The sequence below is a fragment of the Xiphophorus couchianus genome, chromosome 6, assembly GCF_001444195.1.
Source record: "Xiphophorus couchianus chromosome 6, X_couchianus-1.0, whole genome shotgun sequence".
NCBI lineage: Eukaryota > Metazoa > Chordata > Actinopteri > Cyprinodontiformes > Poeciliidae > Xiphophorus > Xiphophorus couchianus.
The window spans coordinates 788,196-807,004 of NC_040233.1; the positions used below are offsets into that span (position 1 = coordinate 788,196).

General features: G+C 39.5%; 2 protein-coding genes across 4 annotated transcripts in view; both read right to left on the reverse strand.

The window, feature by feature from the left end:
* The window catches only part of exoc3 (exocyst complex component 3), a 34,893-nt gene extending 25,516 nt beyond the window's left edge, over positions 1 to 9,377 (reverse strand). Inside the window, exons 1-7 of one of the 3 annotated variants that reach the window (XM_028020854.1) lie at positions 9,238 to 9,376; positions 8,654 to 8,812; positions 2,894 to 3,113; positions 2,636 to 2,808; positions 1,378 to 1,590; positions 612 to 790; positions 316 to 432 (exon numbers count right to left, since the gene is read on the reverse strand). In XM_028020854.1, coding sequence (XP_027876655.1) covers positions 316 to 432; positions 612 to 790; positions 1,378 to 1,590; positions 2,636 to 2,808; positions 2,894 to 3,113; positions 8,654 to 8,797 — 1,046 coding nt within the window. In that variant the 5' untranslated portion in view covers positions 8,798 to 8,812; positions 9,238 to 9,376. Of the gene's footprint in view, positions 1 to 315; positions 433 to 611; positions 791 to 1,377; positions 1,591 to 2,635; positions 2,809 to 2,893; positions 3,114 to 8,653; positions 8,813 to 9,237 lie in introns of all 3 variants that reach the window. The other 2 variants (XM_028020855.1, XM_028020856.1) reach the window with 2 other exon arrangements.
* Positions 9,378 to 13,757: 4,380 nt separating this feature from the next.
* Positions 13,758 to 17,752, reverse strand: LOC114146013 (uncharacterized). Its single transcript, XM_028019741.1, has 7 exons — positions 17,661 to 17,752; positions 17,185 to 17,216; positions 16,601 to 16,866; positions 14,609 to 16,468; positions 14,448 to 14,522; positions 14,012 to 14,071; positions 13,758 to 13,914 (listed from the first exon to the last, which is right to left on the reverse strand). The coding sequence occupies exons 3-7, from the start codon at positions 16,857 to 16,859 to the stop codon at positions 13,892 to 13,894; spliced, it is 2,277 nt and encodes a 758-aa protein (XP_027875542.1). The 5' UTR covers positions 16,860 to 16,866; positions 17,185 to 17,216; positions 17,661 to 17,752; the 3' UTR covers positions 13,758 to 13,891.
* Between the last annotated feature and the right edge of the window lie 1,057 nt (positions 17,753 to 18,809).

The window sequence follows — 18,809 nt, forward strand, 5'->3', positions numbered from 1 at the left end:
TCCTACTACCTTAATAAGCTAACTTAAGTTAACTTAACTTAATAAGTTAGATGTAACTTTTCTGTCTGTATCTTTTTGTCCTCTTCTCTCTATTGTTATATTGTTGTTTGGGCTTCATTACAGTCTTACACCATTTAACTGCTTTTTGTAATGCAATATTACTAAGCTGAATGGGAATAATTCTGTAATAATTTATCCAGTTCTCGAGAGCCTTTCTACCAACCTACCATCTTTACAGTGTCCGACCAGAACCTCAAATGTTTTTGATTTTTTCAAACATGTATCGTAACCAAAGGTGTTGAGTAACAAACTAACCTCTTATAAGTGTTGAGAACCCATGTCAGCAGTGACACAATTTCATTAGCTTCCAGATCCTCCCAGGCCAGCTCTTTCACACGAGTGGACACAGCGTTGTGATAGAGGCTGAAAAATCTAGACCATAAAAACATCCAGAAATTGAACAATATATTACCATTCAGGGTTATTTCATAAGTTGTTTTTGTTTAATTTAGATTTTCTGACTTAGAGCTTTAAAAAAATCTATTGCTTCTAAATGAAAAGACTATATTGTGCATAGTGTTACAAAGAAGTAAGAATTCCAAATGCGTCACCTGTTGAAGGTGTTGTAGTGTGGGGGGAAGCACTGCACCATGAGATTTTTAACAACAATAAGGTCGTCCAGAACGTATTTCCTGGTTATTTCCAGCAGACGAACAAGCCACATTTTATCAGCCTCTCTGGTCACTGCCTGGGTGCCCTCGATGCGTGTGCTCACAGTACCCTCCAACACCTGATGAGGAGGAGAAGGTCAGATTGAGCAAAAAAGGATGGTGTATGCAAGGAAGAAGAAAAAGGTGGAATAGAAAGACTAAGACTCATTTTGATTTCCACCATTCAAAGTTTCACAAACTCATACACATTTTGACTTTGTATCTGAGTTAAAGTGTTTGTAGTTGTAGAGGTTTAGATTCTATGCCCAAACTACACCAGGTTTCTTGCATGCTCTGGTTCTCAACCCCATTGAGACTGTGCGATCCTCATATTTTTGACTATCAGTTCAGAACTAGGGTCATACATTGACAAAACTGTCACCGGCTTACATATGGTAAGAGATCTCAACAACGGGAATAAAAGAGATGTTAAAGTGGTCCAAGAAAGGACCCTTGTGGATCTCCACAGTTGAGTTTTGTTTGTCCAGATTTATAATTACGAAATGTCCAAAAGTAATCCATGTCTGCCTAAAGCACTGCATTCCAGTAAGGGACTTGGAAGTATTTGGACCTAGAAGTAGTTCTCTGAGCCTACCGTTTCAGTAATATTCTTAACTTGAAGGCTTTGAGAAGCATTCATGAGTAAATCCATTTAAGCTCCTCTGACCTGAAACATCTTGTCCTTCCAGTGTTTGGGTCGCCCAGGTGGAATGAAGCCAGTCTGTTTCTTCCGGTCAACCATCCGCCGGTCAAGCTTCTCCTCTCGCTCAATGATACGGACCACAGACACCAACATGGTAGGGTCGCGACGAACGGTTACCATGGACCTCTGCAGTACCATCCACAACTGCTTAGCAAGCTCATCTGATAGTCTTTGTACCTTGCAGAAAAATTGGAAAACATTTATAGAGTTAACACTTATAGAGTTTTTATATCTGGAAATGTTAAAGCCATCAGAACACCCAAACTGGTTTTATCAACAATAATGCAACAATAAAAAATTTTTCTTCACATAGAGACAACATCAAAACCATTTGAACTGCTTAACCCTCCTGAGATTTAATGGTAATGTGGTCTCTCTGACAGCTGACAACAGCTTCTCTCTGTAGTAGTTCTTCACTAGGTTGGCAAATATTTCTTGCAGTGTATGAGCCTATTCTTCCACGGCAAATCATTCCATCTCATCTAGGTTGCATGGTCTTTAAGCATTGTTGGGTCTCCAGTAATGATGGACTGAACAACAAGGAATGTACTGTAGATACTGGTTTAAAAACAAAAATACACTGCATTAACCTACTGAGTTTTAGGAGGAAAAGGAGTTTTACTGCATGAAAGTGTGACATGTTAACTAAAACCCATCTGCTGAAGGGCAGCTTCTTTTCACAATGGCTGTTGTATTGAAGAACACCTGTTTTTGGACCCATCAAGCAGACTGAACAAATGCCTTCTGTGCTTAATGCAGAAAGTTATTGAGTGCCTCCCTCAACATGCTCTATCTGCATCCAATTGAGTTTAGTTCAGATAGACACTGGATGATCATTCAGGAACTCTCCCTGTACCCACAGACTGTACAGCTGCTGTCTTTTGTTTCTATTCCGTTACACTTCCGAGATATTTCACAGTTTTTACTGAGTCTCAAATCCCTTTGTCATCTTTATTTTAATTAACATTTAAAATATTTACATCATCGAATCTTAGCTGCATAAACTCTGTAGTGAGTGAAACATTGTTAAGATCTCAGTTCTGTTTCTTGATACCAAAGTTGTGAATCATTTCATGTGCATCCTTGACTTCATGACATATCAAGGTGTGTATTGATCCCTCCTTACTATGAAGATTTGTGGAGGTTTGTATTGCTTTTGAGAGTGAAGCAGGATGCTTACTAAAGCTAGCAACATCTTATAATTCCACTTAGCTACGCTTACATCTTCAAAGTAGATAGAGATGAGGTTCATGTCACTGGTGTTCTTGCTGTCCATACGATACTGCTCATACATAAGGTCATCGCGAGAGCACTCCAACTCCATCAGCTTCCTGTGAGCCTGCAGCAGCTCCCCCTGCTCAGTCAGCTGCTGGGTCTCCAGCACTATCTCTGGAACTGAACCCAGAACAATAGAACAGCATACAGAACATTAACCAGATCCAAAACACTCATATTTTAGATTTAATATGACAAAACTTACCAGAGAAAATGTTTTTCAGGTTTTCCACGGCAGCAGCTAGCTGACTGTGCTGAACAACAGCATCCTTCACATCTTTTAGGTTCTCAATAGTGTTGATGCTCTGCCTCCAGTCTTTGCTCACATTAGCCAGAGAGCTCTGGATATCTTTGACATCCAGCAGGGCGGTATGCAGTTGAGTCAATCCTGTGCGAACACCATCCAGCTGAGACTGGATTGCTGCCTGAAAACCATCACAGAAAACAGAACTAGTTATTGGAACTGTTTAAGGGTGAGTCAAACCTGCCAAAACACAGCAGATTAAACCAAAAATCCGATTAAAAGAGGTTCCTGTATTTCTCACAGCTGCCATCTGCTAGTGTTTAAGCTTAAGTAAACCTGTATAGGAGGGGGTATAACTTAACAGAGACTCGGCAAGATTACTACCATTAACATGTATATGAATACTGACAAAAAAATTACTTATCAGGCTCAACAAAATGAGGAATGACACTGTTTTCCTTTTATGTTGAGAAATAAACATCTGCCTCCAAACACAATAGGTTCTCCTATTGCTAATACAGCCCTAATTCCGCAGATCTTTATCTTGCCTCCATTTCAGTCATAATTTTGCTAGAACTTCAGTGGTGTTACTGTTGTTTTGAAGGTTTTAAATGGCATAACTGAAGCTTTGATAATAAAAAAACCCCCAAACAAACAAAAAAAAAAACAATGCTGACTTTCCCTTTCCGCTAATTTCTCAAAGGCATTTGTTGTTTGTCACAGCCTTTTACATTACAAAAACTCCTAGAAAAGGTTGTGGGTGGCATCAAGTGGTTTGTTCTATGACTTTGTAGTTTTGTGTTTTTTATGTTGTAAAGTACTTTGAAATGCCTTGTTGCTTAAATGCGCTATAAAAATAAAATTTGATTTGATTTTGATTCTTAGCACATTCCGACTTGATTCTTTGAAAAATATACGTTGTTCATTTCTTGCAAAGACATTGACAGAATAATTTCTGATAATGTCTTAAAACTTATACATAAGACAAGTTAGCTGAATTAGATCCAACAAATTCAAAAAGTGGTCAAATATATCATTTTAAGATCTTCACATCATCACACTGGACATTTGACAAAAAACATCTCTATCAACCCTACACCAAATTAGTTTGGTGTGTTCCTAATTTCTTAGTAATAAAAGTTTCCAAAGTAGTAACAACATTTCCAAATATAAGAATTAACTACAGATTTAGTTTCCAAACTAGCACTAGTATATTTTAGCTACTTAAGGAAAAAACAAAATTGATAGAACTTATTATTTACAAGAATTTGACGTAAATTTACACCTAAAGTTAATCAAATGTTTGTCAGCTGTTGGTTTTTCTCAACAAGCAGTTGAGTCATTCGGGTGGGTACGCACACCCAAACTCTTAATTAGGGTGTTTTAAAAATGTGCTTTTTTATTGGTTTTAGTTTTTATTCATTTTTTTTATTTTTATTTATTTAATATCAAAGTAGGAAACACATGGTGTGGTGTATTACATTAATGAAAGGAAAAAGAGAATTAAAAAATAAAATCACAGAATAAACGAAGAAAAGAAAACAAAGTTTTGTGTTTTAAAGGATGAGTATATATTAACCATATGTGGTTCTAATTTTGTCCATATGTGCACTTGGCACCAGGACACCCTAGGCCGCAGTTCGATGATCGACTTTGTCATCGTTTCATCGGATCTGCGGCCGTATGTCTTGGACACTCGGGTGAAAAGAGGTGCGGAGCTGTCCACTGACCACTACCTGGTGGTGAGTTGGCTCCGGTGGTGGGGGCGAAAGCCGGTCAGACCTGGCAGGCCCAAACGTGTTGTGAGGGTCTGCTGGGAACGTCTGGCGGAATCCCCTGAGAGACGGAGCTTTAACTCCCATCTCCGGCAAAACTTCGAACACGACCCGGGGGAGGTGGGGGACATGGAGTCTGAGTGGACCATGTTCCGTGCCTCCATTGTCGAGGCGGCCGATCGGAGCTGTGGCCGCAAGGTTGTCGGTGCCTGTCGCGGCGGCAACCCTCGAACCCGCTGGTGGACACCTTCGGTGAGGGATGCCGTCAGGCTGAAGAAGGAGTGCTATCGGGCCTTTTTGGCCTGTGGGACTCCGGAAGCAGCTGATGGGTACCGGCGGGCGAAGCGGCATGCGGCTCGGGCGGTTGCTGAGGCAAAAACTCGGGCGTGGGAGGAGTTTGGAGAGGCCATGGAGAAAGACTTCCGTACGGCTTCGAGGCGATTCTGGTCCACCATCCGGCGTCTCAGGGGGGGGAAGCGGAATTTGGTGGCCTTAGGATCTCATCTCTGCTTTTCGCAGACGATGTGGTCCTTTTGGCTTCATCAGATCGTGATCTGCAGCTCTCGCTGGAGCGGTTCGCAGCCGAGTGTGAAGCGGCCGGGATGGGGATCAGTGCCTCCAAATCCGAGGCCATGGTCTTGAGCCGGAAAAGGGTAGAGTGCCTTCTCCGGGTCAGGGGGGGTGTCCTGCCCCAAGTGGAGGAGTTTAAGTATCTCGGGATCTTGTTCACGAATGGGGGAAGAGGGGAGCGGGAGATCGACAGGCGGATTGGCGCAGCGTCTGCTGTCAAGCGGGCGCTGTACCGGTCCGTCGTGGTGAAGAGAGAGCTGAGCCAAAAAGCGAAGCTCTCGATTTACCGGTCGATCTACGTTCCCACCCTCATCTATGGTCATGAGCTTTGGGTCATGACCGAAAGAACGAGATTGCGGATACAAGCGGCCGAAATGGGTTTTCTTCGTAGGGTGGCTGGGCTCTCCCTTAGAAATAGGGTGAGAAGCTCAGTCATCCGGGAGGGACTCAGAGTAGAGCCGCTGCTCCTTCACATCGAGAGGAGCCAGTTGAGGTGGCTTGGGCATCTGGTCAGGATGCCTCCTGGACGCCTCCCTGGTGAGGTGTTCCGGGCACGTCCCACCGGGAGGAGGCCCCGGGGAAGACCCAGGACACGCTGGAGAGACTATGTCTCTCGGCTGGCCTGGGAACGCCTCGGGATTCCCCCGGAAGAGCTGGAAGAAGTGGCCGGGGAGAGGGAAGTCTGGGCCTCCCTTCTGAAGCTGCTACCCCCGCGACCCGACCTCGGATAAGCGGAAGAAGATGGATGGATGGATGGATGGGTTCTAATTTTAAATGTCATGTAATTATGACCTGTAAGCACAGAAGAATCTTAAAGAACAGAAATAAAGGCTTTCAAACATCTATGCGAGTGTAATTATCTATAACAATGTGTTTCACTTGGTAGGTAAAAATCTTGATATCCCTGTTTCAACAGTGCATTATTGAAAAGTTCCTGAAATAAATGGACTTTTCAATAATGTCCTAATTTAATTAATGAATCTGTGCACTGAATGAAAAAATCTAAAAAAGAACAACAGAGTTGTTGTTTCTTGTTTACCTTCAAATGACTAAAATTTTTAAGTAAGGCAAAGTATTACAGTCCTGTTTACCATTATTGACACCCATGATGTTTATGCATTATGGAATATTTACTTAAGGAAATTCATCAAGTATCACATCATATATCATCACCTCAGGTTCCCGCACATACTCCTTAACAGTCAGCCTTCTGACTAACACCCTACTGTTGCCGTTATCTACCCCCAACTGTACCATGCCTGTTATTTTTAGCCTGTAAGATCTCACTTCAGCACGTCTACTTCCTTAGTTAATCATCCTTCTCCTTCCCTTTTCACCGCCTCTCTGCCTTGGAACTCACTTTTCGAGGGAAGACATCTCAAATCAACATTGCAAAATGCTCATCCAAGCTTATCACAATTCACAGCACAGTGCCTTCTGCTGGGATCTGAGAACCAAAGAACTTTAATTCATTTATGTCAACAAAACTTTTTAATTGCTGTTTTTCTCTGTGTGAATCTCAGGTTGAAATGAAGCCTAGGCATAAATTCAGAGTGGAAGACTCTTCAGCCCCAACTATATCACCCAATCACCATGTCACGTTCATCCGCCGCAGCCTATTGACATTGTTCCATACTTTGTCATAGCCAGTCATCGTTCAGTAATCTGTTTATACGGACCTTCATCAATGGCACCATCTGCTTTCCAGCCGTGCTCTACACATCTCCACCTCTTCACCACCTCTATGCTCCCGGCTCCTTCAGCCTTCCATCTTTTCTCCAACCTCCACCACCAGTGTACGGGGGAAGATGTCTCAAATAATCATCACAAAATGCTCATCCAAGCTTATCGCAATTCACAGCACAATGGCTCCAACTGAAAGAAGCTCCTGGTTTTTCCACTATTCTCTGCATGTCACCACAAGGTTTTTTCATTACAGCATTCATTTGGGCAGAGAAGTACTTTGTATGATGTGCTCAGCAGATGCACAGTTCCATTGGGTGTCTGCTAATGGCGCTAGTCTGAAGGAACTGAGTGGGGGAAATCACAGGAGAGGGCTGATCTGTGAGGTGGAAGCAAAGCTGGAGACTGCAGCTCTGAGGAGAAGCTGTGTGGAAAAGGCAGCGCTTGGTGAGAGCAAGTGTTCAGACACCCTGGAATGGTTTCCATGGGAGATTCAAAGATTTCTCAAGTAAGTAAAGTTTATTTATCAAGTACTTTTCACAGAAATGAAATCACAAAGCGCTGTACAATAAAAATCAACCTTGAAACAATACAAAACATAAAACCAAGATAAGAAACACAATAAAATCAAGAGATAAAAAACTGGGAAAATAGAAATGTTTTAGTTGCTTTTTAAAAACCTCGACAGAGTCAGAAAAACGGAGCTGCAAGGGCCAACTGCGGGGCCACCGACTGAATGGTTCGGTCCCCTTTAGTTTTTAACAGTGTTCGTGGAACAACCAGGAGATTCAGACTTAGAGAACGAAGACCACAAGCAGCAGAATATTTAGTTACAAACTGACAAAGATAATCAGGAGTGGCTATGTAATGCTCTATATGTCAGCACAAGTACTTTAAAACAAATTCTAAAATCAACTGGGAGACAATGTAGTGAATATAGAACAGGACAAATATGACAGAATTTACTGGATTTGGTGAGAAATCTGGCTGCTGCGTTCTGTATTGACTGCAACCATAAAATTGAGGTTTTATCCAGGCATTACAGTAATCCAGACGAGATGACACAAAAACATGCATGATTTTCTCTAAGTAAACTCTGGAGACCATTTGTCTAATATTAGAAATATTTCTTAATTGAAAGAAACAAATCAAAGATTTCTCAAACATGTAAGACAGAATCAAAGCAACACTACAGGTATGTTTTTGATAAGGGAATAACATAATAACGTTATATAAGCTCAGAAAAGTCTATTTTACATATTACTGCCCTTTTAAACATTTAGCAACGATTATTATTTTAAGGTAGCTTTCTATAGCTTGTTTATGGGAAATTTTGAATTGCAAGTGTGAGGCCAGACACTGCTGTTTCGCGCTCCCCTTTATGTCATCCCTAATATTTTTTTTAAATCTGGCTGAGATCAGGATTGCAGGTCAAAAAAGTTTTTTTTTTGGTAACAAGAGCCTCTCTACAAACTGTCCCTGAGCTAATCTGGAAAAAAACAACAAAAAAACATGATGTTTGGAGGTTATAAGCTAGAATGCTGTCAGTTTTGGCTTTATGTGCCTCAGCATCCACTGATGATGTTAGAAAGGGATGGATTGAGTGCTTGACTCGATATATTGTATATTAGAATAGACTGTTCACACATTTCCAATTCAGTTACAGTGCTGCTGGTTTGATGTGGTGAAGTACCTTAAGTCTGGCCTCAACCGAAGCCTTCTTCCGGGCTTCTCTCCTTCGGTACTGCTCCACTTTATCCAGCTGGTCGGACCTCTGCAGCATGCCGGCCACACGCTGCACTGCAGTCGCTACAGCCTCCCTGCTGGTCTCCTCCATGACGAATATCTGGACCTACGGAGGGAGGGTTGAAATCCCAATTTGGGAATTTTGTCACTTCCACGGGGATCGTTAATAGTTCAATCTGCTGGTAGAAAAGTTTCTTAATCATTGCAGCTACTTCCACTGAGGACACTGAGCAGACTCGGTCTATCTGGGGACTCTGGATCTGATCAGCTGACCACAGCTTTAATGGCGTCAGCAGGTCATCGCTACCAACACCAGAAGAACATTATACTGGCATGTAAGCGAAGGTGACGTAGATTCCCATAGAAAAAATAACAACAGCACAACTTGACTTTGTCAGAAAAACGATAACTGAGAACTGATAAATCAAGAAAGGTCATCTGAAGCTGCCATAGCATCGCTAAGCTAATTGGAGACACGAAATTCTTGGTGTTTCTAAGCGCTTCTCTACAGGAACCAGGAAACATTCTTACCTCAGCAAGTTACAGAAGAAAATTGGTCTTTGTCTCTACAAATAAAACAATGTTTCACAAAGAAACTGCCTTTGTTGTATTGTTGCCTCCTCTTCCTCTTCTGTTAGCTTCTTCTTCTTCTTTAGATTTTGACGGCAGCTTGCATCCATTATTGTTGCACTACTGCCATCTATTGGATCCTAATATCTATACCTCAAATTCTCATAATGATCCCAGTATTTCTTTTAAAATGAAAAATCTTCTTTTTCCCCTCAATACTATTAAACTGATGAACCACATTCTCAAATTTCAATTCCCTATTAAAACTTAATTCCGTTTTTAATAATCTTCTTTGATTTACATATTTTCTACAACTAATAAAAACATGTTCCATCGTTTCTACAGCATCACAGCAACTACATAACCAGTAAGATGTTTTCCCATCTTAAAAAGAGTTGCATTTAAAAAACTGTGACCGGTTCTTATTCTATTTATAATTATCTCCTCTCTCCTGTTTATTCCTCTAATTTTTACTACATCAACTGTATTTTGTATCCTGTATAAATGCCTTCCATTTATTTCATTGTCCCACCTAATTTTCCATATCTTCTTACTTTCTCTCCAAACTATGCTTTTGCCTTCAGATTTAGATAACTTTATTGGCATATCAATATCTTCTTTTTTAATAGCCTCCTTAGCCAACCTATCTGCTCTTTCATTACCCAAAATACCCACATGAGCAGGAGTCCAAAATAATATTAGATTTTTATTTTGTTCACAAATTCTATGATGAACAGCCATAATCTCATATAATATATTTTGATGATTATTTGTACTTCCTTTTCCAATATTTAACAATGCAGATAATGAATCACTACAAAAACTATTATTTTATTTATATTAGTATCCTCCACCCATTCTAAAGCTAATAATATAGCACATAATTCTACTGCATATATACTGAGATAATTAGATGTTCTTTTTGAAATATTAATCTTTAATTCAGAAATCACTACTGCTATACCAGTCGCTTCATTTTTGGGTTTTTTCGAACCATCAGTATAAATTTGCAAATAATCATTATATTTATTCTGTATTTGATTATAAAATTCTTGGCAGATATCTCTTATATTTCTTTCCTTAATATTTGATAATGATCTGTCTATATTAATATATTTCCATGTCCATGTAGGTCTCAAAGGCCACAATACTGTTGGACTAAATTCTTTGTTATATACATAAAATGTTTTTGCTCTGTCATCCTCAACCCACCCAAAACTATCATTTGTTCCTTTCCTCTTTCCCAACAATTTTCTAATACTTTCTTAACTGGATGATCTTCAGTATGTCCTTTTAAATGTATCCAATAATTAACCATTATCTGTTGTCTTCTGATACATAATGGCATTTCTCCTGATTCTACTTGTAAAGCACATACTGGAGTCGATTTAATTGCCCCTAAACAAATTTTCAATGCTCTAGCTTGAATAACATCTAATTTTTTAATCTAGTTTTAGCCGCTGAACCATACACCACACTCCCATAATCTATCCTTGACCGAATTAGAGACACAAACATTTTTAAGTGATTGAAAACTTGCACCCCATGTCAACCTGCTAAACACCTCATAATATTAAGAACCTTTTTACTTTTCTCCATAATATGTTCTATATGATTTTCCTAAGTTAGTTTCTTATCAAAAACAGTCAACCCTTTATAATTATTTCCCTTATGAATACAACTTTTACAACTTATATTTTTTAAGTGCCCTATTCAGTTCTGTTATTGTAAACAACATAGAATGGATCATTTGTATGTCCCATTTGCTGTAATAATTCCTTGTTCTCTAAAATGGTCTTTTCTCTTCCTATTTTCCCTTCACTAATATTTTCAGAACTATGAATTTTAACAAAATTATTTACCAACATTTTTGCCTTTTCTCTGTCAGTAGTTGCTGTTATTTCTCCATCATTTAATATTGGATATCCAGTCACTCTTTTAATCTCATTCATCCTTTTAATTGTTGCCCACACCTTAGAAATATCTGTCTCCCTCCCTACTGAATTACAAAAACTCCTCCAACAATCTGTTTTTGCATTTTTAATAATTCTTCTTACATTTGCTTGCAATTTCTTGTATTCATTCAGATTCTGGAAGTTGTGATATCTTTTTTAATAATTTGAAAGCTTTATTTTGTTTCTTGATAACCTCAGTATATTCTGATGTCCATCAGGGCACCAATCTTCTTTCCCTTGCCCCACCTTTCTTCCTCAATAGCCTGATCCTCTGTCAGCTTATGAACAACTTCTGCTGGAGTGTGTAACTGAAGATTAAGCAAGAAAAGAAAAATAATTTTCTTTTGATCAATCTGGTTTGTCTTGAAAATGTAAAGACAGATGGTTAGACACTGGTAATGCTTGTTTATCCTACAAAGGTGACTAACAAACATAAACTGGTTCATCATTATACTTTGTAAAAAACAGTAAAGCGTGTTTTAATGGTTGATTATCAAATATAATCTGTAATTTAGACTTGTATGTCTAATTCTTAATGGAGCATTTTTCTTTACTTTCCTGGTTATTCTAACTTATCTTTAAAGGTTGTGAAGATAACTTCTACTGATATTACAGATCTGATATCTTGGATATTGAGATGCTGAATATACATGTTTTGATGAATGAAACATTGTTACAACGCAAATCAGCCAATCACACCACATCAACTAATACATTTTGACATTTAGTATGAAAGTATTTTTGGTGCAAAATTATTTGTGCTGTGTGAAGCTGATGAGAAAATTCTTATACTATAGAATTGCACAAAAATCCGTGAGGGACGGTGGAGTCCTTGCTCGAAATTCCGTGAAAGAGGTGCTGGAAGCCCGTTGAAAGGCTGTTTACATTGTTTAAAACTACGTGATTGTGAGAGTGAGTGGGAATAAAAATATCAATAGGTATTTCGTTCCATATAACACAGTAGGAGTGTAACCTGTAAACCTTTTATGGATGCAAAAGCAAGAACCCCCCACTTGATGACTTTGTGTTTCTGTGTTTGATATGATGTAAAGCACTTTGAAATGCTGCTGAAATGTGCTATACAAATAAAATTTGATTTGATTTATAGGAGTTTGTAATTTTATTTTTTTAAGTCTTCCAGATAATAGTTGCACCTCTTCAAACTGTGTTCGGCAGCTCTCCCTGCTGTACAGATATACGTACTAATAGTGATAAAGAAAGTGCTCAATCACTGTATACAAGCAAAATTACAAATAAACAGACAAAAATGTACTCTAGTAAAAGTAAATGTACCACTCAAGATTTTTACTTGAGTAAAAGTACCTGCGTCTAAAAATGCTGCAGTATGTAACTTTTATAAAACGTGTACTGGCCCAAAGATCCTCTTCTCATGTCTCCTTGACCCTTTCCTTTGCTGTTGACATACAAGTCTTTGTTCCTGGCTGGGATCCAAAGACTTGTACCTAAAAACACAAACTGATTTGAAGCTTATGTCCTTACATCCTTCAATAAAATCCAGGCATAATGATTGAAAAATCTTGGTACTGAGAAATAAATTGTCTGTAGGATAATTAATCAATATTAAGTACATTAAGATGCAACAATATAGACCTCAAGTAACTGTAATGATGATTTGATATACAGTATGGCAAACTCCAGATATGATCAGTATGCAGTTAAAATGCATCATATAAGACCAACCAAAAAATGGACTTCAAATGTCAGTAGTCTACTGAACAGCAGAGATGTCCAAAGTGTGGCCCAGGGCAATTTACAGCCCCATACACTGTTTTTGTGCAGACCCCCAACTGCATTCTGAATGGCAGAAATATAACTCATCAGCACAGACAGTTGATACAGGTGGAAACAAGTTAAAATCCTTTGACAATATGGTAAGAAAGTATTTGGCTTACCACACCTTGGTTTTATTTTTAGTTAGATCATAACTAGGACTTTATTTGAAAACAAAAATTGTACCCAAATATTTATGAATTGTGTTGCTAAAAAGAATTTTCCAAGCCAATAACATAAGCTGTCAACCTCTAAATATCCATTTATTGGAGATTTTTACTTTAAGGCAGACATGCAAAACCTTGTGCTTTGATCCACATCAAGTTGCACATCTATGTCCTACAAATCTCTTTACTGCTTTATTCTGTCAATGTAGCTCACACACCATTATATACCTGCCTCAACAAACCCAATGTCCTGCAGACAAAGCAGGCAGCAGAGTTGGATAAAACCCTATTTCCATCATGGGAGAAGTGGAGGTTGTGGAATATAAATATCTCAGTGTTCATCTAGACAGACTGGAAATGCAACAGCGAAGCCATGTATAATAAGGGACAGAGCAACCTGAACTCATCGGGGAAGCTAAGATCTTTCAAGGTTTGCAGCAAGATGCTGCAAATCTTCTATAAGTCTGTTAAGAACATCATCTCATCTGTTTCAGCAGCATCAGAGCCAAGGACCTAAAAAAAAAAAAACTCAACAACCTGATAAAGAAGGTTCTGGTGACAATGATGCAAAGAATTCTTCATTTCAACTTTATTTACTTAACATACAGCAAAACACACTCAGTAGAAAGGTACAAAAACATGTTTCATTTTAAGTTTGAACAAATTGTTTTAAAAACCAACTATTGTCTTGAGGCTGGTCAGTTAATACCGTGGTTTTCTTCCACCTGCAAAAGCAAAATATTAAACAAGTCCTCGCTGTCAAATACAGACGTCAAGAAACAACTCCATGTCAAACAATACAGAGGAAAACAAGATCCTCACCTTTTGTTTTCCCTCCTCTAGAGTATCCACTATGAGCTTCCTGGTGGTTAAACTGTCGCTCTGTGGGATAAAAAACTGTTCAAAAGAATCAGGGAGCAAAACCTTCTGTCCATTTAAAGGGACATAATCCACTTAAAAAAATTTAATGTTGAACAAGTTGATAAAGAAAGCTGGTTGTGCTCTGGCTTTCCTGGAGATTAAGCTTCATAACATGAACATAATGAACACTGAGAATCCACCTAATGAGAGTGAACTAAGAGTGCAGTCCTGCTGTACAAACATAGCTCTTCTTCAAAGAATCATCTACAATGACTGAATACACCCAACAGTAAGAGTTACAACATAAGTATTTTTGATTGAACAACTGTGCTATGACTGATATTTGTAAGATTGAGGAACATATTACACCTGATGGAACCAAATGAGGTTGCATTACCTTGACCTGTCCCCCTCCATTGCCCATTCTTCTTTCTCTGCTGTCCAGTTCTGCCATCAATTGCCTTTTTTATATCTACAAGATAACACTCAAGTTTCAGTAATCAATATATTATGGATAAGTCAAAGTAAACTTTCATTACTAAATAAGAAAAGCACTACCTGAAGATTTAAAATGATCTCTTCCGTTTGTTTCAGTATTCTTCAGCTCCCCACATAAACAAAGTTGCTCATGGAATTCATCACATTGGACACCACAGTCCACCAAAGTTCCCTTTGATAGAGACACTTCAGCTACATTTTGAACTATAATCTGAACTTCATCATCTTTGATGTCCACTGCATTCTGGGAAATCAGCTGGATGGCTGATGAGGAAATTTCCTCTGCTGCAGAATCGAGGGATATTTCTTCAGAGGATGAAAGGCTTTTCTGCTGCAGCTCATTAATCAGGGTGTTCTGGTTTGGGCTTTGACCATCCTCAGGTTCAGAAGACCTATTTTCAGCCACATCCCTTTCAGTCGGAGTAGATGCGGCTTTTCTTGGAAGAGCTGAGGAAGGAGACGAGACATTCTTTTTTGAGTGAAGCAAGTTTTGACTTTGTTCTGGTTTTATAGATCCAGATACATCCCCTTTCATTTCTGTTCCTGTCTCTCTCACAGGACTATGCTCCTCTTCTTGAATACTGGAACAAAGGCAGTTTTCTGGTACTTGAACAGAGACACAGGTCAATAAGCTGTGCCCTCTCTTTTCTTCATTCATAAGGTTGTCATTTTGGTTGAAGAGTCCAACATTTTCAGCTTCCTCTGTCTCTTCATTAACTTTGCCATAACTTTGCTCCAACATGCCATTTTGTAACAGCCACTCTCTAGTAGGGACATAGGCAGGCAGAAACTCCACAGACCAAATGGATTCATTGGATTTTCTCTTCACCTGACAGCTACTAGCAGACATATGAGGTGCAACATCTGAGATCTTATGTAGATATGTCCTATTGTAATTTTCTTGCACCTCAGTTTCAGAGTTGTTGGAGGAGAAATTTTGCACATCATCTATGAAGGTTAATGAATGTCTTTCTGAAAAGCTTACTTCTACAGGCTCCTCATGTGTACTAGACTCCAGGAATGCGTCCATTGTAGAATAAGGGAGTCGAAGGCTTCTGAAGAGCACTTCACTAACTTTTGGACTTGTCATACCTTCATCAATACCAGTGCCAAGTCCTTTAACAGAACCAATGTTTGTTTCTCTGGAATTGTGGTATAAAGGTTTGTTGAGCTCAACATCATGCTGAGATGTCATCCAAATATCAGTATAGGACAGCTCCACATCTGTCGTTTTCAGCAGCGCTGTTTGTGGTGTTCCACCGCCACGGTTCATCAACATGTCAGGAACAGAGATGCGCCTTTCTTTAAGGACAGCATTGTCTTTCTGAGATGAGCTAGACACTGGAAGTAAACCATCTGGAGACCTTATCCTCATATTGAAATCCCCATCTTTAGAAAGCAAGTCAGGGATAGGCTCTTGGTCAGTATTAATTTGTGTGTCTTGCCTTGTGCTTCCAGATGATTCAACAGCAGTTGATGAAACAGGTTGTCTGTGAAAGTCTGTTATGACAGTGGTACTTGCGACGGGCTCATTCACTTGCAAGTCTTTTTCTTCTCTGCTGGGCAACTTGCAGACTACCACCTCAGTTAAGGCTTGCTTGGGGGAACGCAAGGCTGGGGAGCATGGAGAATTTGAACGACTTTCCCTCCAAGAATCTGAGCCCATGTCATACCCATGCATGCCTCTTTGTGCAGGCTCAGTTTGAACTTCAGAATTCACAGTTTTTCTTACAGGGATAAAATGATTTGGGCGAATTCTTCGCATCTGATTAGGGTTCTGATGGGATGCATCTTGAGTGTGTAACTGTGGGTGGTGCAAGCGCCTGTAGTCAACTGGTTGAACATGAGGGAGAATATATCCTGGAGCCTCCATGTAAGGGGGTTGGAGTAGTGGGGGAGGTGGTGCAATCATACCATAGCCTAGAAGATTAAAAAAGTTTGGTTTTTTTTCAGCTTTTTGAAATTTATGGGTTAGGATCATTTATGTAAATCTGAGATTAAATCTAACTTCTAAACCACACACACTTGCTAAAACAAGAACTCATTACTCACCCATGCTTGGGAAGTGAGTAGAGGGGTTATAGGAGAAGGGTATCAGCCACTGGTATTGAAGTAAAGGGGGTAGAAGTGGTGCAGGAATGTAGAAGACAGGATGGGCAAAGATGGGATGTTGGGCATGTGGGGGAAATCCCAGATCCTGAGCAGCACTTTGTGGACCTGGATCCTGCTGTGCCAATGATGCCACACCACTGCTGGGGTTCCTTCCATCAGGTTCACAATGAGCTGGAAGTGGTCTGTTAATCGCTGCCATATTCAGACTACAGAATTAGGAAAGTGGAGTTAGTTGTGCAACACTGTTCTAGCAAATTAAAAATAAATTCCATCATTCATCATATAGAGCAGGTGTCTGAAACTCCAGGCCTCGAGGGCTGCAGTCCTTAGATGTGCCACAGGTACAAAACACTGGAATGAAATGACTTAATTACCTCCTCCTTGTGTAGATCAGTTCTCCAGAGCCTTAATGACCTAATTATTCTGTTCAGGTGTGGTGCAGCTGAGGCACAGCTAAAAGCTGCAGGACTGCGGCCCTCGAGGACTGGAGTTTGAGACCCCTGATATAGAGCATCATTACATACCCAACAAGGTCTCAAAGCAAAGAAGAATACTCCTGGGAGAGAAAAAAACATTTTAAAACAACCAAGCTTGAGTGAGGTTTATACCAGCCCATTTAGCATACATAAACTGACTTCATAAGTTAGAACTTTTAGCTTCACCAAAATATTTTAATTTGTTAGACATTAAGTTTACCTGTTTAAAGTTAAATAATTCAACATAAAAGCCCTGAAATCCATCTTCCATACCAGACAAAGATATACGTATATTGTTTGGTTCATTTTGTACAGACAAATGTTGCTGCAAAGATAAACATGAACTTACAATAGTATATGAAAAAATTCCCTAAAATAGTGTTTTTCTGTGAGAATGCGGTATGATTGAAGATGAAAACTTCACACTCCGAAATAAAACCCTCCTCAGAGGTCTGACACTAATACAAGATATAAACTAAAAAAAAAAAAACAGTAATATGAACAAAGAGAAAGAATTTCTGTACCTTGCTGAAAGCCAGACAAAGTATCCACTTGCAGTGCAGCCAGTCAGTGAAACATCACAGCTGACACACCTGACAATAAGTACGGTAATCAGCCAACTCTGCAGTTATTAAGATCAGCTGAAAATGTTGAAGCCAATCAGAGGGCCGCATCACAGGGTTGCATTCTGCAATTCTAACACTAGATGGCGAGTCTAGCTAAGCTATAAATGAAAGCTTTTCTGATGAGTAGATATTAATCAGAATTATGTCAGTGGCGACGTTTTGTTGCAATGTCGAGTCATTTCCCATAGAAAAAAAGCACGTTTGTCTCATGGCCAAAAAGAAAGAAAGAAAGAAAATGTTTATCTTTGCACCTCTAAAACTTCATAAAGAAACCTTAACAGTAAATAGCTGAAGATACTATCTGACTCTATACACACGCTTTAAAGCAGGGGTCTCAAACTTCAGTCCTCGAGGGCCGCAGTCCTGCAACTTTTAGATGTGCCTCTGCTGCACCACACCTGAATAGAATAATTAGGTCATTAGCAAGGCTGGGAGAACTGATCTACACAAGCAGGAGGTAATTAAGTCATTTCATTCCAGTGTTTTGTACCTGTGGCACATCTAAAAACTGCAGGACTGCAGCCCTCGAGGCCTGGAGTTTGAGACCCCTGCTTTAAAGGAATACTTTCACTGTTTTTAATAGGTATGTCTGATGCCTGTCTTTTAATAGTGCTTACATAAAAAGGTAGACAGTGGCATGAATCACATGACAGATGGTGGAAGAACCACAGTGCTGGTTATGTTGGACCTCAGTGCGGCTTTTGACACTGCTGATCATGACATATTATTGGAACGACTGGAGAGAAGGGTAGGACTCTCCAGTCCGTCACAACTAGTTCAAATCTTAAAGAACAGGGATTTCTTTGTTTGAACAGGATACTTCTCATCGAAGCGGATAGAAGTCATGTGGTGTACCCCAATGTTCAATCCTAGGACCTCTCTTATTCAATATCTATATGTTCAGGTTATAACAGGAAATAATATTAGCTACCATAAGTATGTGGATGATACACAGCTCTATATTACAATGTCACCAGGTGACCTTTGACCCCATCCAATCACTGAACAGATGCTTAGAACAGATAAATGTGTGGATGTGCCAAAACT

What these genes read in the sequence shown, in the direction of transcription:
- LOC114146013 (XM_028019741.1), bottom strand. Translation starts at nt 16,859, where the DNA reads ATGGCAGCGATTAACAGACCACTTCCAGCTCATTGTGAACCTGATGGA. An exon ending in ATGGAGGGGGACAGGTCAAG is followed by an intron (nt 14,072 to 14,447) that starts GTAATGCAACCT and finishes TTTATCCCACAG; the next exon opens with AGCGACAGTTTAACCACCAG. An exon ending in TAGAGGAGGGAAAACAAAAG is followed by an intron (nt 13,915 to 14,011) that starts GTGAGGATCTTG and finishes TTGCTTTTGCAG; the next exon opens with GTGGAAGAAAACCACGGTAT.